Source organism: Danio aesculapii, chromosome 13 (assembly GCF_903798145.1).
Source record: "Danio aesculapii chromosome 13, fDanAes4.1, whole genome shotgun sequence".
Classification (NCBI taxonomy): Eukaryota; Metazoa; Chordata; class Actinopteri; order Cypriniformes; family Danionidae; genus Danio; species Danio aesculapii.
Genome location: NC_079447.1, coordinates 1,418,302 through 1,444,996, shown reverse-complemented (window position 1 = coordinate 1,444,996; position 26,695 = coordinate 1,418,302). Strand labels below are relative to the sequence as shown.

The 26,695-nt window shown below is 39.0% G+C and overlaps 1 protein-coding gene across 1 annotated transcript in view; it reads right to left on the bottom strand.

Annotated features, from left to right (window-relative positions):
* Positions 1 to 26,695, bottom strand: part of LOC130239992 (kinase non-catalytic C-lobe domain-containing protein 1) — a 67,704-nt gene that overhangs the window by 30,293 nt on the left and 10,716 nt on the right. The window contains exons 4-16 of the mRNA XM_056471400.1: positions 22,481 to 22,627; positions 19,855 to 19,972; positions 18,999 to 19,428; positions 17,402 to 17,618; positions 16,571 to 16,685; positions 15,021 to 15,092; positions 14,792 to 14,853; positions 14,324 to 14,482; positions 11,069 to 11,146; positions 8,723 to 8,798; positions 7,758 to 7,914; positions 7,142 to 7,569; positions 4,748 to 4,886 (exon numbers count right to left, since the gene is read on the bottom strand). Of these exons, the coding sequence (XP_056327375.1) occupies positions 4,748 to 4,886; positions 7,142 to 7,569; positions 7,758 to 7,914; positions 8,723 to 8,798; positions 11,069 to 11,146; positions 14,324 to 14,482; positions 14,792 to 14,853; positions 15,021 to 15,092; positions 16,571 to 16,685; positions 17,402 to 17,618; positions 18,999 to 19,428; positions 19,855 to 19,972; positions 22,481 to 22,627 (2,198 nt within the window). The remainder of the gene's footprint in view (positions 1 to 4,747; positions 4,887 to 7,141; positions 7,570 to 7,757; positions 7,915 to 8,722; positions 8,799 to 11,068; positions 11,147 to 14,323; positions 14,483 to 14,791; positions 14,854 to 15,020; positions 15,093 to 16,570; positions 16,686 to 17,401; positions 17,619 to 18,998; positions 19,429 to 19,854; positions 19,973 to 22,480; positions 22,628 to 26,695) is intronic.

The following is a 26,695-nucleotide window of genomic DNA, read 5'->3' as shown; positions in this document are numbered from 1 at the left end:
TCTAAAGACTTGTAGGCCTTTAACTTTAACGTTAATTTAGCAGAATAACTGTGTTTATCACTGGGTCACAAGCTGTTATAATACGCTGAAAGCATTGTGTAAATATATGTAAGTTGAAGTCAGAATTATAAGCCTCCTTTGATTTGTTTTTCTTGTTTAAATATTTCCCAAATGATGTTGAACAGATTCAGGAAATGTTCACAGTATGTCTGATTATATTTTTTCTTCTGGAGAAAGTCTTATTGGTTTTATTTCGGCTAGAATAAAAGGAGTTACAGAACAAACCATCATTATACAATAACTAATTCCCCTAACCTGCCTAGTTAACCTAATTAACCTAGTTAAGCCTTTAAATGTCACTTTAAGCTGTATAGAAGTGTCTTGAAGAATATCTAGTCTAATATTATTTACTGTCATCATGACAAAGAGAAAATAAATCAGTTATTAGAGATGAGTTATTAAAACTATTATGATTAGAAATGTGTTGAAGAAATCTGCTCTCTGTTAAACAGACGTTGGGGAAAAAATAAACAGGGGGCTTATAATTCCGGGGGGCTAATAATTCTGACTTCAACTGTATACAGATGTAATCAATATAACTTATCTCTAATACAACAACAAACTCTGTACCGCACCGGATGTCATTCCCTCGCTGCAAATGCTAGCACTCCCGTTTTTTTTCTGCAACCTCGCTGCGTGCGCATCCTCAATCTTTACAAACCGGTAATTTGTCTATAGTGAAACAACACTAGTATCACCCTGGCAACCACCTAGAAGACCCTAGCTGCAACAAAGTAACATCCTAGCAACAACCCAGAACTACCTGGTAACATCCAAGGAACCACAAATAATTACCTAACAACCACCTTACAACATCTTAGCAACAACCAAAAACACAGTTAAACACCCTAGTAACACCTTAGCAAACACTCAAAAAACCTGGCAATCACCTAATTACACCTTAGCAACAACCCTTAGAAACAACAGGGTTTCTGCAGATATCGTAATGTCAAATTTAAGACTTTTTAAAAGCATTAAGTATTAAATTTAAGACCTATACCACAATATCAAAAACACACACACAAAGAGAAATGCAAAATCACAATATTAGTGGTAAATAAATGTATTCTAATTGAACAGTACTAAAGCAGGTTAGATGCACAATTAAACTACAGAAAAAACAAACAAACATCTTAATGCTGATTTTTACTTTCGCCTGCCGCCGCATCGTGCACCTCACAAAACTGACGAGGCTTTTATACTTGACGTGTTCGCCATTGAGATATTCGTTTAAATAACAGGGGGCGGTCAAAAGAAACAGTAAAATCAGATGAATAAACAGAGAAGTAGAAAGTTTCTGGAACTAGGTCATGTCATTAATATCATTGAAGATGTTTTTGGGGGGCCTCTTTTTTTCAACACAGGCTCATTGTGAAAACGTAGCCCTGCGGACGTTTCTGCAGACAGCTAATTATGTAGGCGGAGGTACGTATGGCTGCATTTCATTTCTTTAAATGAACGCTACGGGGAGCAACCAGTTTGTCCCGTTAGCGCACCACGTCCGTCGGCGGATTTGAAATGCAGAGAGGAGTTGACCACGAAGACAGGGGTTTGAGTCCGGTGAGGAGCGGTTCCAGAAAGCAGGTAAGACAAAAACAGAATCCAAAATATAAAACAAACAAGTGAATAGCAGGGTGAGAATGTGGTAAAAAAAAAGTCAGACGAGGGCTTTTAATTTTTTGGATTGCTTTTGAAACGTGTTGGTTGAGTTTAGGGAAGTGGGTGGGCGGGTCAATCGATAAAATTAGTTGGGTTTAGGGAAGGGGGAGGGCGGGTCAATCGATAAAATTTGTTGGGTTTAGGGAAGGGGGAGGGCGGGTCAGCCGGTCGTTCGTTCGCTCAGTCAGTCAGAAAGTCTGTCCAAAAGTGAGTCGACAGCGGCCTCTGGTGGGTTTACAAGAGAAGAGCAGGCGCAAATGCCACTCGAGAGGGAAATTTGAGATCTCGAAAAGCGTACACGGCGACCTCTGGTGGATTCACGAAAACAAAAACTGCAGAAAAGCGTGCCGCCGGGACGTATTTTGCGGTCTCCAAAAACGTCCGTGGAGGTACATTTTCAGAATGAGCCTGGGTTGCTTTTTTTGTTTTTACAAGCTCATTCCTCAGGTCTTCCAAACTTTAACAAAAACTTTCCTCCTTTTCCACGGTTGTTGCAATATCTAGCCAAGAATTATTGGTCATCTGGTTCTCCCAATGATCACACATGGACGGATCATAAAGATGTCTGTACAGTCGTACCTGTTTCAGACAAAATCTCTTCAAAGTGTTTCATATTCAACTCAAATCAAACGCAGCACAGCGCGAACTGTTCTCAAAACATTCTGTGAGCTCCGCTGTGGCGTTATTTCACTGACAAATGTCGTGAGCGCAGTATTAAAAGTCAAGAGCGCATTCATGCAATACGAGCGAGCGAATCTCTTTGCTCGTGCACCGATTTCCTTTTTCGATTACCGATTTCTGCTCGCGAGCAAATTTTCTCACTCTCAAATATGCACTGCTCATGCACATATTTTCTTGCGTGCTCTCAGTACACTGCTTACTCAGTGAGATTATATGCAGACTCACAATGTGTGTCTTGTGTTCCTTATTCCCTTCGTGATTTTTGATATGAATTATATTAGTACACCAGTGTTTCCTCTAGGATTTGTTCCAGTTGTGGCGGCAGACTGTTGGGCCTTTTACACAGATCTACCAACTATCTGTGGCGTTATTTTAATAACAAATGTCGTGTGTGCAGTATTAGAAGTCGAGAGCGCAGTCATATAATACAAGCATACGATTTCCTCTGCTCATGCACAAAACTTCTTGGACGCCTTCAAATATAGGCTGTTCATGTGCAGATTATGTTGTGCTCTCTCAAATAAATGCTGCTGAAGTGCGATTTAGTGCGTTTATTTAACAAGTATGTCTCCAACATTCATAAGATTTGCTTGGATTACTTTTGAGTTTCTCCAATAGACCTACAGAGCAGCTTTAAGATTACAGAAAAGGTCGCGCTGTTATAATTCACTTACCTTTTAACACATTTTGGTTATATCCCGCTATTAAAAAAACAACAACGGCTGAATGTTTTGAATGAGAAATAATGTAGCAGTGGCGGGGTGAGTTCAACAGAAAGCTGATTGGCTATTGCATGTCTACCTCATTTGTAGTTGGAATACGGCAAATTTGGACTAGTGAAATAAAGAACTACAACACCACGAAAACCAAGCAACAACAAGAAAAAATAATTAAAATGAGCATTAGATGCAGCGTTACATGAACATCGGAAAAATAAGACCTGTGCAAAAACATTAAAGACCTAGAACAGCCAATTTAAGACTTCTTAAGACCCCGAACAACCTAAGACACTGTGGTAACAGCCTAACATCTACATTAAACAACCACCTAAAGCACCATAGTAACACCTTTGCAACTATTTAGAGCCAACCAGTAACACCATAACAACCACCAAAAATACCCTAGCAACTATTTAGCAAACCCCTAGCAACCACTCAGAAATACCTAGCAATCACCTAATTACACCTTAGCAACAACCCAAGACACTCTGCTAACAGCCTAACAACTACTTAAACACCTGAGTAACACCTTAGCAACCACTCAAAAAACCTGGCAATCACCTAATTACACCTTAGCAACAACCCTTAGCAACAACCTAAGACACTTCATAACAGCCTAACATCCACCTTAAACAACCACCTAAAGCACCATAGTGACACGTTAGCAACTATTTAGAGCCAACCAGTAACACCATAGCAACCACCCAGAATACCCAAGCAACTATTTAGCAAACCCCTAGCAACCACTCAGAAATACCTAGCTATTATCTAATTAAATCTTGGCAACAACCCAAGACACTCTGGTAACAGCCTAACAACCACTTAAACAGCAGAGTAACACCTTAGCAACCACTCAAAAAACTTGTTAATCACCTAATTACACCTTAGCAACAACCTAAGACACTGTGGTAAAAGCCTAACATCCACCTTAAATAACCACCTAAAGCACCATAGTAACACCTTAGCAACTATTTAGAGCCAACCAGTAACACCATAACAACCACCCAGAATACACTAGCAACTATTTAGCAAACCCCTAGCAACCACTCAGAAATACCTAGCAATCACCTAATTACACCTTAGCAACAACCCAAGACACTCTGGTAACAGCCTAACAACCCCTTAAACACCTGAGTAACACCTCAGCAACCACTCAAAAAACCTGGCAATCACCTAATTACACCTTAGCAACAACCCAAGACACTCTGGTAACAGCCTAACAACCCCTTAAACACCTGAGTAACACCTTAGCAACCACTCAAAAAACCTGGAAATCACCTAATTACACCTTAGCAACAACCCTTGGCAACAACCCAAAACAATTTGGTAACAGCCTAACAACCACATAAACACCTGAGTAACACCTTAGCAACCACTCAAAAAACCTGGCAATCACCTAATTATACCTTAGCAACAACCTAAGACACTGTGGTAACAGCCTAACATCCACATTAAACAACAACCTAAAGCACCATAGTAACACCTTAGCAACTATTTAGAGCCAACCAGTAACACCATAACAACAAACAAGAATGTCCTAGCAACTGCTTAGTAAAACCCTAGCAACCAAACTAGTCCACCTAGCAACAGCACAGCAAGATTAGATGTGAATGTGTTGGTCTACTCACAGTGGACTGCAGTGCTGGTTCAGCAGACGGTGCAGGTCACACAGCAGCTTCTGATCCCAGCACACACTGCTGTATTGCTCCATCACCGCTCCACAGAACCCCTCAAACTGGAGGCTCTTTAAGGAGGAGATGTACTGGCCTGCAGAGAGAAGAGTCTCCAGGTGAGAACATGTGGCCTGCTCTTACTGTACATGAAAATGCCAAGTTCATTAGCTCCGAGTGAGCTCGACTTTACTCAATACAAGGACAAATCAGTAATGTGTGACAACATTCATTATACCTTGTGTTGGGGTGATTTTATTCATTCATTCATTTTCTTTTCGGCTTAGTCCCTTTAATAATCTGGGGTCGCCACAGTGGAATGAACCGCCAACTTATCCAGCATATGTTTTACACTGCAGATGCCCTTCCAGCTGCAACCCAGTACTGGGAAACACCCATACACACTCATGCACTATGAACATTTTTAGCTCACCCAATTCCCCTATAGCGCATGTGTTTGGACTGTGGGGGAAACCGGAGCATGCGGAGGAAACCTACATCAACACGGGGAAAACATGCAAACTCCACACAGAAAAGCCAACTGACCCAGCCGGGACTCAATAATTCAGTTCATTCTGCTGTGGCGACCCCTGATTACTAAAGGGACTAAGCCGAAGGAAAATGAATGAATAAATGAATGAATAAAGAAATATATCAATATTAATATTAATAATAATATGCAATACAATAAAAATAATGACATTAAACAAAATATAAATAATAATAATAATAATATACAGAAACGTAACAAGAATATAACGCATTAACACATTATTATTAATAAATAAAATCTACAATTTAAAAACAATTTTTTTAATTTAATGTTTTTAAGTAATAATAAATTAATCAATAATAAAATGTATTCAGTTATCAATAATATAATAATACAATAATACAATTCATTCATTCATTCAATCATTCATGTTTCTTTATTAATCTGGGATCGCCACAGTGGAATGAACCACCAACTAATCCAGCATATGTTTTATGCAGCGGATGCCCTTCCAGCTGCAACCCAACACTGGGAAACAATAATACAATGTACAAAATGTAATAATACTAAAATAATAAGATGTATCAGATATATAAATTAATATTAATAATATCATACAATAAAAATTATTAAATGAAATATAAAATGCACGTAACAATAATAATAAACAAAACTGTAAACAGTAATATATGAAACTATTAATATAAATAATATTAATAAAATCAAAAATGTAAAAAAAATTATGATAATAAACAAAAATTAATAATGAATCAATCAATTATTTAGAAAATTATTACAAAATAATATAATACAAGTATTAGTATAAATATAATAAATAAATAAATGTTGAAAATAATAAAATAAAAAATAATTCATCAACAAATTATGTAAAAATACTAACAAATAAATAATATAATAAAATTATTAATATAAATCAAATGAAAAATAAATGTTTAAAATAATGATAATAAAATTTTAATTAATAATGAACCAATGAATTATTAAAAAAAATATTACAAAGTAATATAATACAAGTATTAATATAAATAAAATAAAAAATAAATGTTTAAAACAATAAAATAAAAAATATTACACCAACAAATTATGTAAAAATAGTAACAAATAAATAATATAATAAAATTATTAATATAAATAAAAAATATATGTTTAAAATAAAAATATTAAACCAATAAATTATGTAAAAATAGTCATAAATTATATAATAAAATTATTAATATAAATAATAGAACAAAACACATTTAAAATAATGATAATAAAATAAAGTAATCTTAATTAATCAATAAATTATTTATAAATAGTAATAAATACATTATTTAATAAAATTATTAATATAAATAATAGATGAAAACACATTTAAAATGATAATAAAATAAAGTAATACTAATTAATCAATAAATTATTCATAAATAGTAATAAATACATTATTTAATAAAATTATTAACATAAATAATAGATGAAAACACGTTTAAAATGATAATAAAATAAAAAAGTAATAATACATCAATAAGTGATGTCTAAATAGTAATAAATAAATTGTATAATCAAATTATTAATATAGACCATTTCAATCCAATTTCCTTCTTGTTATCAAACTATTTTATAACTGTAACAAGAGGCCATTCAATCCTAACTCAACATTAAAACAGCTATCATAACATTATTTATTAATATGTGGCTCTTTTGGAATCTCTGATATAGAAATCTGGTATAGAAAATAAACATGAAGAACAGTAAATACGTCAGGACCATTGTTTTTGTTTACATCCCTACAAATAATAGAAAATGTTTATTAATAAAATAAAACTAGATAATAAATGAAATATACAAAGACAGCATACCCATGGCCAGATCTTGGTCTCCATCAAAATGAAACTGTCCTCTGAGCAGCCGGATGACGTCCTGCAGGCCAGAGTTTCTCTGATTCACTGTGTGGTTCATGCTGAAAACTGATGCCAGATCAGCTCTTTCTGATGATTTCTCTGCACTTAAACCCACAGCTGTGATTGGCTGAAGCACGGCACTCTGAACAGGAAGTTGAGTCAGATGCCCAGTCCGGAGCGGGAAGTTCTGGCAGATCCCGTTGGCACACGGTAAGGAGTGATTGTGTGTTTCTGTGCTGGTTGTTTGTGTTGAATTAATCAGAGTTGTACAGCTGGATGAAGAGGAATAACTGTCTGATTTGGGGGTAACCTGTTCATGTATCCCATAATGCTCAGCGTCCTGCTCCACAACAGTGACGTCCTCAATAAAGTCTCTAATGACCATCCTGGAAAACAAAAACATTACTGTGTTGCAGCTGGAAGGGCATCTGCTGTGTAAAACATATGTGTGAATAGTAAGCGGTTCATTCCGCTGTGGCGACCCCAGATAAATCAGCCGAAGGAAAATGAAATTAATAAATATAAATCAAAAAGTGTAGTGTGTGTGTTCAGAGGAGTGTGTGTGCAGACGTACGGTGTGTGTGTCCGGCTCAGGATGATTGGGCTGAAGTGTGTGGCTGCAGAAGTGAAGGCCTCGGGCAGCCTGACGCTGGTGGAGGATTCTGGGTAATGATGAGGAATGGGACCGACTACAGGTTCCAGCCGACCCGCGCTGGACAACGGGACAAAACCTGACAGAAACACACACAAACGACAACTACAGATTAATAACACACCCACACAAATGAGAACACAGACACACAAACACACTTACACACACACACACACACACACACACACACACACACACACACACACACACACACACACTTACACAAACGAGAACACAGACACACAAACACACTTACTTACACACACACACACACACACACACACACACACTTACACACACACTTACACACACACACACACCGTTTTTACATCACAGGCTGAACATCATGAAACACGTGCACATCACATTTCACCCCAAAACAATAACAATAATAGGCGGCATGGTGGCTCAGTGGTTAGTACTGTGGCCTCACAGCAAGAAGGTCGCTGGTTCGAGTCCCGGCTGTGTCAGTTGACATTTCTGTGTGGAGTTTGCATGTTCTCCCTGTGTTGGCGTGGGTTTCCTCCAGGAGCTCCGGTTTCCCCCACAGTCCAAACACATGTGCTATAGGGGAATTGATTAACTAAATTGGCCATAGTGTATGTGTGTGTGTGAATGAGTGTGTGTGGGTGTTTCCCAGTACTGGGTTGCAGCTGGAAGTGCATCCGCTGTGTAAAACATATGCTGAAATACTTGGTGGTTCATTCCGCTGTGGTGACCCCTGATTAATAAAGGGACTAAGCTGAAGGAGAATGAATGAATGATGATGAACGGTGAAAATGAAAGTCACAGAGTTTCCTCTTTGGTTCTGATTTGGGGTGAAATATGAATATATGGTTTACAAAGCAGCTGAATGTGTGATGTGTGACATTAAAGATGACCCGCACCTGTCTGCATGTTCCCCAGGTGAGGGTCAGATGGGCTTTCAGCTGATTCCTCTGTATCTCTATTCCCATCGAATGCCTTCAATGAAAACGCCACTGGTTATGAGAAACGTTCACGCATTAAGACAGGAAAGAGTTACAGAAGAGTGTTTGCTGTGATCATGACAAAAGCTGGAGTTTAGCCTTCATTTGAGTACGAGAAACATCCTATTCAGCTCTATATACACTCACCGGCCACTTTATTAGGGACACCTTACTAGTACCTGGTTAGACCTCCTTTTGCTTTAATCGTTTGTGGCGTAGATTCAACAAGCTACTGAAATATTCCTCAGAGATTTTGCTCCATATTGACATGATATCATCACACAGTTGCTGCAGATTTGTCAGCTGCACATCCATGATGCCAATCTCCCGTTCCACCACATCCCAAAGGTGCTCTATTGGATTGAGATATGATGACTGTGGAGGCCATTTGAGTACAGTGAACTCATTGTCATGTTCAAGAAACCAGTCTGAGATGATTGGTGCTTTATGACATGGTGCGTTATCCTGCTGGAAGTAGCCATCAGAAGATGGAGACACTGTGCTCAAAAAGGGATGGACATGGTCAGCAACAATACTCAGGTAGACTGTGGCGTTGACACCATGCTCAATCGGTAGTAATGGACCCAAAGTGTGCCAAGAAAAAATATCGCCTATTACACCACCACCACCATCCTGAACCACTGATACAAGGCAGGATGGATCCATGCTTTCATGTTGTTGAGGCCAAATTCTGAGCTGAGCATCCGAATGTGGCAGCAGAAATGGAGACTCATCAGACCAGGCAACGTTTCTCCAATCTTCTATTGTCCAGTTTTGGTGAGCCTGTGTGAATTGTAGCCTCAGTTTCCTGTTCTTAGCTGACAGGAGTGACACCCGGTGTGGTCTTCTGCTGCTGTAGCCCATCCGCCTCAAGGTTGGACGTGTTGTGTGTTCACAGATGGTCTTCTGCAGACCTCGGTTGTAACGAGTGCTTATTTGAGTTACTGTTGCCTTTCTATCAGCTGGAACCAGTCTGGCCATTCTCCTCTGACCTCTGGCATCATCAAGGCATTTGCGCCCACAGAACTGCCGCTCACTGGATATTTCCTCTTTGTCTGACCATTCCCTGTAAGCCCTAGAGATGGTTGTGCGTGAAAATCCCAGTAGATCAGCAGTTTCTGAAATACTCAGATCAGCCCGTCTGGCAGCAACAACCATGCCACGTTCAAAGTCACTTAAATCCCCTTTCTTTCCCATTCTGATGCTCAGTTTGAACTGCAGCAGATCGTCTTGACCATGTCTACATGCCTAAATGCAGTGAGCTGCTGCCATGTGATTGGCTGATTAGAAATTTGTGTTAATGAGCAGTTAGACAGGTGTACCTAATAAAGTGGCCGGTGAGTGTATATTTTAGCATATATATATATTTTTTTTTCAGAGTAAACATCACTTAGTTTTGATACGTTTCTCAGAAACAATACTGTATTATTAATACTGTACATTATTTTGCTTCTCTAGAAAATGTATCTTGATTTTAGTATATTTATTTTAAAAAATGTAAAACAAACAAGACACAATGACTGAGGAAGAGCAGAGTTTTTGCAATGTGAGCAACTTCAGAGCATTAAAACTCCTCTGGGAAAAATCAGTTCATGAGTATTTGGAAACTGGAGTGAAAACAATGAGCAACAGATGTGCAAACAGACCAGAGACAGACACACACACACACACACACACACACACACACACACACACACACAAACGCACGCACGCACGCACGCACGCACGCACGCACACACACACACACACACACAAACTATCTTTTACTTTAGTTTTTGTCTTGTTTCTAGTCTAAATATCTAAAAACTCTTAAATTAAGAAGCATTTTCCAGACAAGCAAATCATATTGTCTTGTTTTCAGAAATAATATGCCAAAACTAAGTGAATTTTTCATTAAAGTAAGCTAAATAATCCGACAATGGGAGATGCAAAATTAGCTTATTTCAAAGCAGAAACGAGATTATTTTGCTTAAGAATTTTGAGATATTTGGACAAGAAACAAGAGAAGTAAAGATCTTTTTTACAGCTGTAATAATGTTTCTACTGTACATACTGCATGTTCTCTCCTCTAGCCCTAAACCCAACTCTCACAGGAAACAATCTGCATTTTTACATTTTCAAAATGCTTCATTATGTCTGATTTTATCCTCATGGAGAGTAAAAAATGTCCCTACAAGGTCAACTTTTACTAGTATTGCTATACTTGTGGGGACATTTGATCCTAACAATGTAAGGAATTACACACACACACACACACACACACACCTGGTGAACTCTGCTGATGATCTGCATCCACACACTCTCGGCTGTGGTTCCCTGACGTGACAGATACTCACGACAACACTGAAATACAAAACACATTTTATGAGTATTCAGACTTTAATCACATTCTAACTTAAATTAAATCAAAATCTCAAATTACACACAGTTTTTTACCGAATTGTCGTTACTGTAAATATTGTGTGTATGTGTGTATACATGCATGCAATGCTCATCATAAATGAGTTGACCCCTCACAGATCTCTCTTTTACTTGAATATTTTCTACAGGCTGCTTTACAGTATTTTATATATATATATATTTATATATAATGCATATACATTAGATTAGATTAGTCAATAACCAAGACAAAACTGGAACTAATCTAACAAAATAACTGAAGATCACAGTCACATCCATTAGTACAGTCAAATGACTATGTTTTTTCAGGGGCCGGTTCGCTGAGGCAGCAGTCTCAGGAGAGAACCCCTGACCTCCCTCTCCCAGACACTTCCTCCAGCTCCTCCGGGTTGATCCCAAGGCGTTCCCAGGCCAGCCTAGAGACATAGACCCTGTTTACACTAATACGCCTTTTGTTAATCATAAGTTTTGCTATGGTTACACCATCCGTCCACACTACGCCAGAGTTTTTGAGCACCAAAAACTGAGTGTTTTGAAATTGCTGAAGAGGCCGTTCTCATTTTAAAATGCTGCTGCTCCGTCTCAGTGTGAATGGGGGAACAGAGACATCTTAAAATGGAGGCGGGGCTGCAGACATTTAACTATCTGATTGGGGCTTTTCCCTCAATATTAAGTAGCCTACACACAGTTCAGTCTTGCATCGTCTCCTTGTAAGTTCAGACTTCACAAGTTTGATATGGAAAACAAACTCCAGAGGACACGTCAGGTAAATCTTTAAAGGGAGCAGTGTACTTTATAACCTTATTCACATCACTCTGCATACGCTGTTTCACTATCTTAACAATAAAATGAAAAGATGATATGAGGAACTGCCTATTTTCATTTTGATATTACCTTAACAGACAGCAGAAATGTTGAGGCGTCGTGTAGCTGCACATTTTTATGATCATCATCTTCACTGTATGCATACTTATAACAAAACGGAGCCTATAACATCACTGCCTCCTTTCATTTTCATTGAAAATACTAAACATACCCTCTCTTTTGCTGAATATCAGTTCAATAATCAATAATGGCCATTACAACAGTATAACGTACAACAAGTTTATACAATATAGGAAATAAAGGCAAGGAATCAGTCAATGTGCAGAATCAGTGTCCGGGACTACATTAATTAATATATTATCTCTATTATAACTTATCTTTGGCCTCAGCCAAAACACGTGACCTGAGAACAAGTAATAGATTTAAAAGACCAAAGTCTGGGAATATGTCGCTAGATATAGACAACAAGACGAATTAAATATCAAGTTTAACACATATAGTGAGATTAGATCCAGACGGTAGATCCTTGATGAACAGTCCCACATGCACAGCTCTGCTATGGGTTGATGTGCTTAAAGCATGCTGCAGTGCATGCTAGAGTGTGTGTGAGTGTGTGTGTGGTCACGTGATGTGCATTTTCAGCAATGTAATGTAGACGGAGAGTTGTTCAGAAACACTGGGTGAAACTCTAGTGTGGACGCAGATGGTTTTCATTCTAAAACGCTGTTTTATATGAAGGTAAATCAGTAGCAAAACTCGAGAGCTTGCAAATCTAAATGTGAACTTGTGATAATAATATTTGGAGTTTTGCTACTGATTTACCTTCATAGTGAAGTTTTTTTTCCCTCTCCGCTGTCGCCACTGGCTTGCATGGTTCAGGATCTGTAGAGCTGCGCATCGCTGGATTTGCTCTTCAATATTTGGACTCTCAGTAGTGATTATTAAACCACACTGAACTGAGCTCAACTGAACTGAACTTAAACACTACAAACTGAACTACACTGTTCCTATTTACTGTGACCTTTTATGTGAAGCTGCTTTGACACAATCTACATTGTATAAGCGCTATACAAATAAAAGGGAATTGAATTGAATTGAATTGAATAGTTTAAAAACTAAAACATATTAGTGTAAACCGGGCCATAGTCCCTCCAGTGTGTCCTGGGTCTTCCCAAAAGCCTTCTCCTGGTGGGACATGCCTGGAACACCTACCTAAGTAGGCATCCGAAACAGATGCCTGAGCCACCTCTGCTGACTTCTTTCAATGTGGAGGAGCAGCAGCTCTACTCCGAGCTCCTCCAGGGTGTCAGAGCTCCTCACCCTATCTATAAGAGTGCGCCCTGCCACCCTGTGAAGGAAACTCATCTCGGCTGCTTGTATCTGAGATCTTGTTCTTTCAGTCATGACCCAAAGCTCATGACCATAGGTGAGAGTAGGAGCTGTAGACTGACTGGTAAATCAAGAGCTTTGCCTTTCGGCTCGGTTCTTTACCACAACAGACCGATGCATTGACCGCATTACTGCTGCCGCTGCACCAATCCGCCTGTCAATCTCACACTCTATATTCATTGCGAAATGGATAAAAAAGTATATAAATAGACTGCACCGATCAACTAAAACCTGGATAAAGTCAGTGCTGCAATATACTTTTGCTATTTAAAGAGTGCATTAGTAATGTGTGACTATTTGTGACATCACAACCTGTGTACACACTGCTTTTTACACACACAGGATGTGCAGCGTCACACAAACCGGCCAAAAATAAAAAAAATGATTACAATGCACAAAAATACTGCATATGTTTGTCTGTTAAGCATTCTGACTTTGAGCTTGCTTTTAAACTGGCTTTTAAAGGTGCAGTACGTAATTTGTCCACTAGAGGGCACAACAAACAGCGGCCCAATCACACTTATTTCTCAAGCTAAGTGTTCTGTTGTTGTCAATAGGAGCGCCTACAGTGTAGCCTTCAAACCTACGCTAGAGACAACATGATGATGATGTGTGTGTGTGTGTGTGTGTGTATTAGTGCTGTCCCATTTAGGGGAATATGTCCATCCCTATCCCTTCACACTCTGTTTCAGAGGCCAAGGGGAAAGGTAGGGGTATAAAATTTGGGAGTTGGGATTGGGCATAAAGTCGCATTTTAATGACAGTGTGACTGAGTGTTGAATCATGGGAGTTGTGGTCTTCATTACATCCTATGGTGAAATCTCCACACTGTCATCATGACATAGCACAGAGTGAGTGAGTAAAGCGAACGAGGGTAAGATCGGTGATGGAGACGCTCTGCTGTACCTTCTTGGCGGTCTGGATGGAGGGTCTCTCAATGGGGGTCCGCTTGGCCATCTCCAGCAGCAGCCGCTTCAGTCTCCTGGGCATGGACAACTTCTGACTGGGAGACAAGTGAAACTTAGCGGTAGCCCAGAGGACAGCGGCGACCCCATACACACACACCTGAGGAGAGGAGAAGCACACACACACACACACACACACACACACACACACACACACACACACACACACACACACACACACACACACACACACACACACACACACACACCTGTGAAAAGGAGAAACCCATACACACCTGGGAAGAGCATAACACACAAAAACTTAGTCACTACATACACACACAGTCAATACACACCTGTGATAAGCAGAAAGACACAGTAATATTGTAGCAGTTCACACACACTGAGCAATGAGTCACTACACACACACACACACACGCACATTTACACCCATGCCATGGTGACAAACCTTTTCTGTCACAATTCCATGTTCTTGAAATTCAGGAGCCAAGAAAAAGGCGTCGCAGGAGACTGAGGAGGAGAACAGGAGAGCAGTGATCAACAACTGGACCAAAGACTGACCAGGACTTTACTGCTGCATACACACATGTCTGAAGTACTGTATAATCTAAACAAAAGTGTTACACCAGATGAAGACATTAATAATAAGATGATGAGATGTTCTGTGATGTTCACACCTGAGTTTTTCGGCCTCAAAAACAGCACTTCTCCTTCACAGCCCACATACACTGAGTCCAGACACAGGTAATCTAACAAAACACACAACACGGTTACACTACCTCCTCAAATACAGTAGTGGTTCTGTTACCACAGCAACTGTAGAATCATCACAACAGATCAATTACTGTAGACGTTGTGTTACCACAGCAACTGTTGAATCATCACAACAGATCAATTACTGTATTTGTTGTGTTACCATAGCAACTGTAGAATCATCACAACAGATCAATTACTGTATTTGTTGTGTTACCATAGCAACTGTAGAATCATCACAACAGATTAATTACTGTAGACGTTGTGTTACCATAGCAACTGTAGAATCATCACAACAGATCAATTACTGTAGACGTTGTGTTACCATAGCAACTGTAGAATCATCACAACAGATCAATTACTGTAGACGTTGTGTTACCATAGCAACTGTAGAATCATCACAACAGATCAATTACTGTATTTGTTGTGTTACCATAGTAACTGCTGAATCATCACAACAGATCAATTACTGTAGTTGTTGTTATCATGGTAACTGTAAAGTCATCACAACAGATCAATTACTGTTGTTGTTGTTACCATGGTAACTGTAGAGTCACTACAACAGATCAATTACTATAGTTGTTATGTTACCATAGCAACAGTAGAATCATCACAATAGATCAATTACTGTAGTTGTTGTGTTACCATAGCAACAGTAGAATCATCACAATAGATCAATTACTGTAGTTGTTGTGTTACCATAGCAACTGTAGAATCATCACAACAGATCAAATACAGTAGTTGTTGTTACCATAGCAAGTATAGAATCACCACAACAGATCAATTACTGTAGTTGTTATAATGGCAACTGTAGAAACCCCACCCCACAACAGATCAATTACTTTAGTTGTCATGTTACCGTAGCAACTGCAGAATCACCACAACAGATGAATTAATATAGTTGTTACAATAGCAACTGTAGAATCACCACAACAGATTAATCCCAGTACTTTACTATGGTATAGTTTAAAAACCTTGTAGTCTTTACTATAAATACTATAGTATTTGTTGATGTGAGTCAATTCACATAAAATAAGCAAGTATATGTTAATTAATGGTTTATCATTTTCACAGGGATAAATATTTAGGAAATGTTTTTAATTAATTGAAAGTTTTCTGTTAGTGTCTAATTTCCTTTTTACATAATGTGATCAAGGTTATAACAGATTTAAAAGGAAGAGCTCATTCGCAAATGAAAATGGATTCATCTTTTCCTCAACAAACCTTTATGAGTTTCTATTTTCTGTTTAAAACAAAATAAGAATGTTGGAAATCTGAAACCATGTGACTCCCTCAAAGTAGGAAATCAAAACATATAATGGAAGTCAATGGCTGCTGCTTTCCACCATTCTTCAAAATATCTCTTTTGTGTTCAGGAGAAAAGAGAAACCAGAAAGTGGAATGTGAGTAAATGATGACAGAATTTTCATTTTTGGGAGCGAACTGTTCATTTAAAGACAACCTGAGCACAAACCTGGTAGGTCGATGTATGTCTGCAGTGTGGAGAGACACGTGTAGCACAAAGCCCAGAGCTCATTGACTGAGAACGGCCGAGTGGATCCACATAACAGATCCCGCAGGGAGATCCACTGGGAAAAACAGAAGGAAAATTACACCCTGTTCATTTTACAGAAACTCATGTCTTCTTATTACATGTTTAAAGTGATATTGCTTCATTTATTTGCAGACGTAAGACAAAACATCACAGAGTAAAAATGTAAACTAATAAATCTCACCAACACATTAATCATTCATTCATTTTCTTTTCGGCTTACTCTCTTTATTAGTCCGGGGTCACCACAGCAAAATGAACCGCCAACTTATCTAGCACGTTTTATGCAGCGGATGCCCTTCCAGCTGCAACCCATCTCTGGGAAACATCCATCCACACTCACACTCATACACTACGGACAATTTAGCCTACCCAATTCACCTGTACCGCATGTGTTTGGACTGTGGGGGAAACAGGAGCACCCGGAGGAAACCCACACGAACACAGGGAGAACATGCAAACTCCACACAGAAACGCCGGTGAATAATATTGACCTTAAAATGGTGTTTTAAAAATTAAAACATTTTATTCCAGCCGAAATAAAACAAATAAGACTTTCTTCAGAAGACAAAATATTATCAGACATACTGTGAAAATGTCCTTGCTCTGCTAAACATCATTTGGGAAATATTTAAAAAAGAAGAAACATTTCAAAGCGGGGCGAATAATTTCAACTGCTTCAACTGTGTATATTACTAAAAGTCAAGTTTGTTTTATCCTGAAGTGTCTTGAATGAAATGTAAAGCAGCACACCTCACTCTGTGTTTCCTCATTGAGACACAGCATGGTTTTGTTGATGTGTGTGGATCTGCACTGGTCGGTTTGTGTGTGTGTTTCTCCATCCTCCATCAGGGTTTGACCGCTCTGGTCCTCTTCTTCTGCATCATTCTCAGACCTGCAGAGCGTTTCATCCACAGACGGGACTGCTGATTCCTCATCCTGTGAGTCTGGATCTCTCATGGTAGAGCTGCTGGATTATGGGAAAAATCATAATCACGATTATTTTGCTCTAAATTGTACTCATTATTATTTAAAATGATTATCAATGAAACTGAAAGGTCTGGTTTTAGTGCACAATAATTCCTTAGTATGGTGTAGAGCCTCCTTTTGTGGCCAGTGCAGAATCAGTTGATCTTGAGAATGACAGACACAAGTCCTGCACAGCAGCCAGAGGGATTTTCAGCCATCAAAACTGACTCACCTGACTCACTCCTCCAAAAAACCCCAAAGTGCTCAATAATATTTGGTTCTGGGTACTGTGCGGGCCATGGAAGATGTTCAACTTCACTTTCATATTCATCAAACCACACTGTCACCAGTTCTGCTGTGTGTACTGCTGCATTATCATCCTGATACACAGCACCGCCCTCAGGATATAATGTTTGACCCATTGGGTCACATGGTTTTCCAGAATGTTTGGGTTGTCCTTGGCAGTGACCCAGCCCCTATCCAGCACAAGTATTGGACCAAGGAATGGCATGATATTGCAGCCCAAACCATCACTGATCCCCCCCATGCTTCACTCTAGGCATCAGCACTCTGGGTGGGACACTTCTTTGGGGCTTCTCCACACTGTAATTCTCCCGGATGTGGGAAAGACAGTGAAGTTGGACTCATCCGAGAACAATACATGTTTCACATTGTCCACAGCCAAAGATTTTCACTGCTGCACCATTGAAACTGGTGCTTGGCATTGGCACGAGTGAGCACAGGTTTGGCTATAGCAACAGGCTGCATGGCCCTGGAGAGAGCCCTGAGCTCATAAGATCCTCGAACCCAGGGCTCCCTCCCGTTTGCAAGGCGAGAGGGCAGTTTGAGCTCAGGCAGATCTGGAGAACTCCCCTGCTATAGTAGCTAATGAAAAGATAGTGATTGCTCTTAAGAGATAACTACTTACCAGTAGCATGTCTATGGTGCTGATTTGGGAAAAAAAACCCACGTGAGCACGGGGAGAACGTGTAAACTCTGCACTGCTGGCTTGGTAAGGACTAGAACCAGTGACGTTCTTGCTGAGAGGCAACAGTGCTAACCACTGGGCCACTGAGCCACCCATCTAGGAAATGAGGAGGAGTAGGGGTGGAAGGAGGGATTCTTCAAAATGAAGATGGCTGTGATATGGAACTGAGGGTATTTATAGTGGCTTAGGAATCATCTGATTGGTGAATCATACATTGGATAATGCGGGACCAGCCGTGATCAATCATAAACACGTGATCCTCTTGAAATTAGTTTATAAATAAACTTCACTTAAAGTGATGGTACAGCCAAAGACATGTTTCCAGTTAGCTGGACAATAAAGTAAAAACATCCGAACAGATTCTGTCTGGCCCTGCCCATTGCACAGCCATACCTGATGCTGTCTCTATGGGTGTGTGTGTCGAGTCTCCATCCTTGCTCCTCTGCGCTGATCTCGGACAGGTCTGCCACCAGCATGCTGATGTGTGTGTGTGTCGGAGCACCGGGCGCCGGAGGGTTGTTGGAGTCCGGCACGGAGCAGGAGCGGTTCAGGGCTCGTCCCGGCCTCTTCTCCTGACTCTTTCTGTGCACCGGAGAGCTGTTCTGAGACCTGCTGCTGTCAGGCGACGACTCGTCCTCTCGCACACACACCGACCCTCCAGGCCTCCAGAGCAGAGCCCGGCGCCGCAGCAGCAGATCCTCACACTCACACCATTCAGAGGACGGGTTTCTCTGCAGTCTGCGCTCGCTGCTGTGAGTCTCCACTGAGTTTGATCTGGACGCTTTATAGTCCATAAACTGCACACTCCATTTATCTGGTCCATCTGTCAACAAGCAGGAGGTTTTGGTCAAGTGAACACTTTTAAATGGGACAGTTCACACACAATACATAAATAAATTAAAACACTCTTTTAATACACTCCTTAAAGCATTCCTTTTGTCTTGATTCTTGTCCAAATATCTAAAAACTCTATTGATTTGAGAGTTTTTAGATATTTTGGAGTAGAATCAAGACAAAATCTGCATAGACAAGTAAAAAACATGTTTTATTCAGAAATAATAAGTAAGAATGTCCTTAAACGAAGCAAAATAATCCATCAATTGGGTAACATCTCAACTGTTTACATTTTACACCTATTTATATAGCATTTATACACATTTCTGTATTTAATGATCAGCTCATAAACCCTCTGCAGTTTCCTAATAAATAATCTCTGGAGCCACAACATGAGACGGTCATGAAATCAAACCTTGGAGAGCAGCGACAGACTCGATAGACAAAACTCTTCGTCCAATAGCAGACAGTTTTCGACAGACGGTTGTGGAGGAAACATCTCCGAGTAAAGCCTTTGCCTCAGAGTGAAGAACCTGTGGACATACCACCTCAAATCAGTCACACATTTCAGAAAATAAAGAGGACAATCTGCATCTTAATGAAATTACACTTAAAAACACACCTGGAACAGTTCAGGTTCAGTAAATACATATTTAAAAAATCATGCATATCAATTAAGCGGTGCACTTCCTGCATGTGAATTCTCACGTTTTTTGACCGACTGGCATATCAAGACAGAACCATAAAGAAAACAGCCTGTGCACAAATAAGGTTGATACATGTTAAGAGCTAATGATTATATAATGTGCATCATTTACCTACGATGTGGACATAAATGAGTAAATTGGGTTCATGGTTTACCTACAGTTTTTCCCAATTGTTTACACACAATTACTTGTACTTCAGACACAATGACTGCAACATGTAACTGATGCACCAATTCCCTTAACCATGTCTGCTACACTACAAGCACAATTCCTGCTTTACACTCACATTGCAGGTTTAAAACACACTTTTTTTTAAAACACTACACACAATTCTCTGCATTTGGCACAATTTTCATGCAGAAAATCTCTTGTTTTCACAAGAAACACGCTGTCATTCACAAATATAAAGTCAGTTGTCCTATTTTACACACTAACTCATCACATAGGTAAACACTTGTAACACATAAGTGCAATTTAGAGCTCATCTGGTTCATAACTGGTTCACTGCCCACACACGTTTTTAGTAGTTTATCTCCCTCCATAATCTCCATATCTCAAACTTATTGAGGAATTAATTTTCTGCCTGGAGATGGAAAGTGTATGACCGAAATCCACACACATATACCCCTTGTATTTACCCCTTACCCATGTAAGGTGACATTTCCACCACTGCTTGGCCAGACCAAAACAGAAAAGAGGATGCAGTATAGCTGTTGTTTTTGTGTGTATGTGTGTGTGTGTGTTTTACTGTAACTGTTTTCAGTAAATCCTTCTGTTGATGGTATATGTAGACCGTGTTATGTGCACTGTGTGTTGGTTGGGATGAACACTGTGTACACTGTTGTTGTGGGGAAAATACAGTAAAATATAATTGGTATTTTTGTGTGTTTTGTATAAAAACAATATTCTGAAATATTTTACAGTGTACTTCTGTAGGCCTGTGTACTGTCTGTATTAAGTGTAACACTGAACAAAAAAGGCTTACAGTAAGTCATTATGATGAATGGAGAAGAAGTGCTCATAGTGTTTTACTTTAAGCTCATCAGTGATCAACTGTTCTTATAAATGTCTATTGATGTGATGGCTTGTGTGTGTCATTTCAAAACAAAATACCATTTTGAGAAGAATTCACATTGTTTTGCAGAAGAATTGAAGGGTTTTGCCCAATGTGTGTGTGTGTGTGTGTGTGTGTGTGTGTGTGTGCGTGTGTGTGTGTGTGTTTTGTGTGTAGAGTTCTGACAATATGAGACACACTTTCAGAAAATGTGTAAACAATTGGGAAAAACTGTAAAGCAAGAGAATGAATTAATACATATAATACACTAGATTAATTATTTATTTGTCTAATTTTATTCTTTTGTCAAACACTCAAAAATTATGTTTGCTGCTTGTGCTTGTTGTAGTGTACTTGTGTAAAATGTGCTGACACAACACAATTCTAAAGGTTTTTAACTTCATTCATTTATTTTATTTTCAGCTTAGTCCCTTTATTAATCAGGGGTCGTCACAGCAGAATGAACCACCAACTTATCCAGCATATGTTTTACATTGTGGATGCCCTTCTAGCCACAACCCAACACTGGGAATTCACCCATACACACCCATTCACACACATACACTACGGACAATTTAGCTTACCCAATTGCCCTATAGTGCAGGTGTTTGAACTGTGGGGGAAACCGGAGCACCCCGAAGAAACTCACACCAACACAGGCAGAACATGCCAACTCCACACAGAAACGCCAACTGATGCAGCCGGGACTCGAACTAGCAACCTTCTTGCTGTGAGGTGATTGTGCTACCCACTGCGCCACAGTGATAGCCAGTTTTTAACTTCATTGTTTTATGTTTAATCCACTTAAACTAATAAGTTAACTTAATTCCTTCATGTTGTCTCAAAATAAATTGATTGTGTGGAACTCAACATTTTTTACATTCATTTTCTTTCGCTTATTCGGGGCTGGGTTGCAGGTATCAGGAGGGGACCCCAGACTTCCCTCTCCCCAGAAACTTCCTGCAGCTCCTCCGGGGGGATCCCAAGGCACTCCCAGGCCAGTGTGTCCCGCGTCTCCCCGAGATCCCCTCCAGGTGAGACATGCCTGAAACACCTCCGTAGGTAGGCATCGAGGAGGCATGCTCGAGCCACCTCAGCTGGCATCTCTCGATGTGTACTTATTTACAGTGAAAGATGAATTAAACTGAATAGTGAAGTAAAATATTCTCCATCCAGTTACTGTCCACTGCTGTGTGTCTGATATAATCCTGAAATGTGTGCGCATGTCTCTGTGACGTTGTTCGAGTGTAAAGGTGAGTAAAAGAGCAGTGTTTGTGTACCTGTAGTGTGGGTCTCTCCTCAGGTGTGTCTTTCTGCATCTGCTTCAGTAAAGCTCTGCTCTCCTCGCTGAGCTCCAGCTGCAGATCCACATCTGTGACATAATCCAGCGCCGCAGACAGGGTAGAGCCCAGAGAGAACACGTGACCCTGAAACACACACACATTCAAAAATATTCAATTAATAAACATAAAAAATACCTATTTAAATGATATTATGAACATGCCAATAAAGCATTGCCAATTTATTGTTTTTTTTCTCATCCATGTGCATGCAACAACAAAAATAAAATCACAATTACAATAAAATTTTAATTATGTTACAAAGATGCATGTAAAGATGGAAAATTGCCTTCTTTCAGACTCATTTCTACTCATTTATCAGCTGTTTTATTGGAGACTCATCATATATACATTAACATAACATTAACAGATATACACTCACCGGCCACTTTATTAGGTACACCTTACTAGTATCGGGTTGGACCCCTTTTGCCTTAATGCTTTCAGTTTACTATGATCTTTTATGTGAAGCTGCTTTGACACAATCTATATTGTAAAAGCGCTAGACAAATAAAGGGGAATTGAACTGAATTGAAAAAAATTGAACAAGGTCATATTGACATGATAGCATCACACAGTTGCTGCAGATTTGTCGGCTGCACATCCATGATGCCAATCTCCCGTTCCACCACATCCCAAATGTGCTCTATTGGATTGAGCTCTGGTGACTGTGGAGGCCATTTGAGTACAGTGAACTCATTGTCATGTTCAAGAAACCAGTCTGAGATGATTGGTGCTTTATGACATGGTGCGTTATCCTGCTGGAAGTAGCCATCAGAAGATGGAGACACTGTGCTCATAAAGGGATGGACATTGTCAGCAACAATACTCAGGTAGGCTGTGGCGTTGACACCATGCTCAATCGGTAGTAATGGACCCAAAGTGTGCGAGGAAAAAATATCGCCTATTACACCACCACCACCAGCCTGAACCACTGATACAAGGCAGGATGGATCCATGCTTTCATGTTGTTGAGCCCAAATTGTGACCCGAGCATCCGAATGTGGCAGCAGAAATGGAGACTCATCAGACCAGGCAACGTTTCTCCAATCTTCTATTGTCCAGTTTTGGTGAGCCTGTGTGAATTGTAGCCTCAGTTTCCTGTTCTTAGCTGACAGGAGCGGCACCCGGTGTGGTCTTCTGCTGCTGTAGCCCATCCGCCTCAAGGTTGGACGTGTTGTGTGTTCAGAGATGCTCTTCTGCAGACCTCGGTTGTAACGAGTGCTTATTTGAGTTACTGTTGCCTTTCTATCAGCTGGAACCAGTCTGGCCATTCTCCTCTGACCTCTGGCATCAACAAGGCATTTGTGCCCACAGAACTGCCGCTCACTGGATATTTCCTCTTTGTCGGACCATTCTCTGTAAACCCTAGAGATGGTTGTGCGTGAAAATCCCAGTAGATCAGCAGTTTCTGAAATACTCAGAGCAGACCGTCTGGCACCAACAACCATGCCACGTTCAGAGTCACTTAAATCCCCTTTCTTCCCCATTCTGATGCTCGCTTTGACCTGCAGCAGATCGTCTTGACCATGTCTACATGCTTAAATGCATTGAGCTGCTGCCATGTGATTGGCTGATTAGAAATTCACGTTAACTAGCAGTTAAACAGGTGTACCTAATAAAGTGGCCGGTAAGTGTACATTAATATTAATCTGATCTTCAGTGTTTCAGAAAATATAGGTTTTAACGACACAGAATCAGGACGTGTTTAAAATAAGCTTGTTCTTTCTCACCACAAACACCCTTACATAACCAGTTTTCACTTCACAAACGCAAACCGCCTACAGTCATTCTGGCTTCTGCTTTTATATATTCAATGTTTAGGACAGTAAATTAAGCACTAATGTAATGCATGTATTCATGTATTTATGGATTCAGTTTGAAAGGTTTTTCTACTGTCTAAAGGATCTCAGAAAACATTGATTCTTACCGTGTAAAACAGCGTTACATTGATTTGTTGCCATTAAAGACTGAATAAACAGTAACGTTACTGTATCACTTAGATCAGGGGTGCCCAAACCTTTTCGTATGAAGGACCAAATATCATTGAGAGCCGTGGGCCAAAGGTAAATATACCAAACTATTTTGCATTAAATTTGCCATGGTTATTTCCATATTATTTCCTAATATTATAATAATATATAATAACTAATTAAATAATATAACTTTTAAAATGATAACTTATAGCAATAAAAACATAAACAATCACATTTATAACACAGTGGAGGTCAATGCTGAATACATGAGTCAAGCAGAATCTGCCTTTGACTTGATTTGCTCACCTCTCTGCATTGTCAGGTGACAGTGTGCACTTTTAAACAAAGTCTGATTCATTTACACCATTTAATTAAAACATTTAATTTCTGTTAGCTTTTAACAACAAACCAAACAAACAAAGGGCTACATTAGATTTGAATTGACAATCTGTAAACCATCCCCATTATTCTCAGATGGGATGGCGGACCAAATCAAAGGTTATCATGGGCCAAATTTGGCCTGCGAGCCTGATTTAGACAATATTGTAGTTTTTACGCTGACTCCTTATTTTTCCTCAAGTCAGGTCCTGTTAATTAAGTCCTAATAATAAATTGCAAGCAAAACACTTCTAAAGGTATTTATATATTTAAATATTAATTACATCAACAACATTATTATATGCGGTTTTTGATTTTAATGATGTTGAGATTACTATTATTATTATTTATAATGATTACTATTGGTATATATAATAATAAGACAGGGTGGCGCAGTGGGTAGAGCTGTTGCCTCACAGCAAGAAGATCACTGGTTCGAGCCTCGGCTGGGTCAGTTGGTGTTTCTGTGTGGAGTTTGCATGTTCTCCTCGTGTTGGCGTGGGTTTCCTCAGGGTGCTCTGGTTTCCCCCACAGTCCAAACACATGCACTATAGGGGAATTGAGTAAGCTAAATTTGCCGTAGTGTATGTTTGTGAATGCAAGGGTGTATGGGTGTTTCCCAGTACTAGGTTACAGCTGGAAGTGCATCTGCTGCGTAAAACATATGCTGGAAAAGTCGGCGGTTCATTCCGCTGTGGTGACCCCTAATTAATAAAGTGACTAAACCGAAAAGAAAATGAGTGAACGAATAATAATAACTTTATTATTGGTTGCATTAATAATAATAGATTACTGATTTATTCATAATTTATTATTATCATCATTATTAATATTAAAGCACTTATTTTCATTGTTAATATTTAAGAAACAACATTTTTGTATGTCCAGGTTATTTGAATGTTTTCAATTAGTTTATATTTTAGTGTTTTCTCGTTTGTATTTACATTTTGTTTTTGCAGTAATTGTGATATTTTAATAATGTTTAGCATTTTCCATGTCTATAAATTTTTCCTTCATTTTATTTGACAGTAGTTTCTAGTTATTTTAGCATCACTTTAAACTAAACTAAAAAAAGTAGTCGATTTAATGATTAATAATTAACTTGATGACTTAATAACTTGATAATAAATACACACTCATACTATACATAAAAAATAGAAATATATTTACTGATATTTTATTTATTTATAATTTGTATTTATACAAGTTACAGTTGAAGTCTGAATTATTAGCCCCCCTGAATTATTAGCCATCGTTACTTTTTTAACATAATAGTGTTATTACTCATCTCTAATAACTGATTTATTTTCTCTTTGCCATGATGACAGTAAATAATATTAGACTAGATATTCTTCAAGACACTTCAATACAGCTTAAAGAGACATTTAAAGGCTTAACTAGGTTAATTAGGTTAACTAGTCAGGTTAGGGGAATTAGGCAATTTATTGTATAACGATGGTTTGTTCTGTAGACTACGAAAATAAATCTAGTTTTAAGGGGCTAATAATATTGACCTTAAAATGGTGTTTAAAAACTTAAAAACTGCTTTTATTCTAGCCGAAATAAAACAAATAAGACTTTCTCCAGAAGAAAAAATATTATCAGACATACTGTGAACATTTCCTGAATCTGTTAAACATCATTTGGGAAATATTTTAAAAAGAAAAACAAATTCAAAAGGGGGCTAATAATTCTGACTTCAACTGTATAAAATACATACATATATATATATATAAACAAATGTTTTATAGAATATCATCATGCATATATTTATATATACAAATATAAACAGTATGCACAA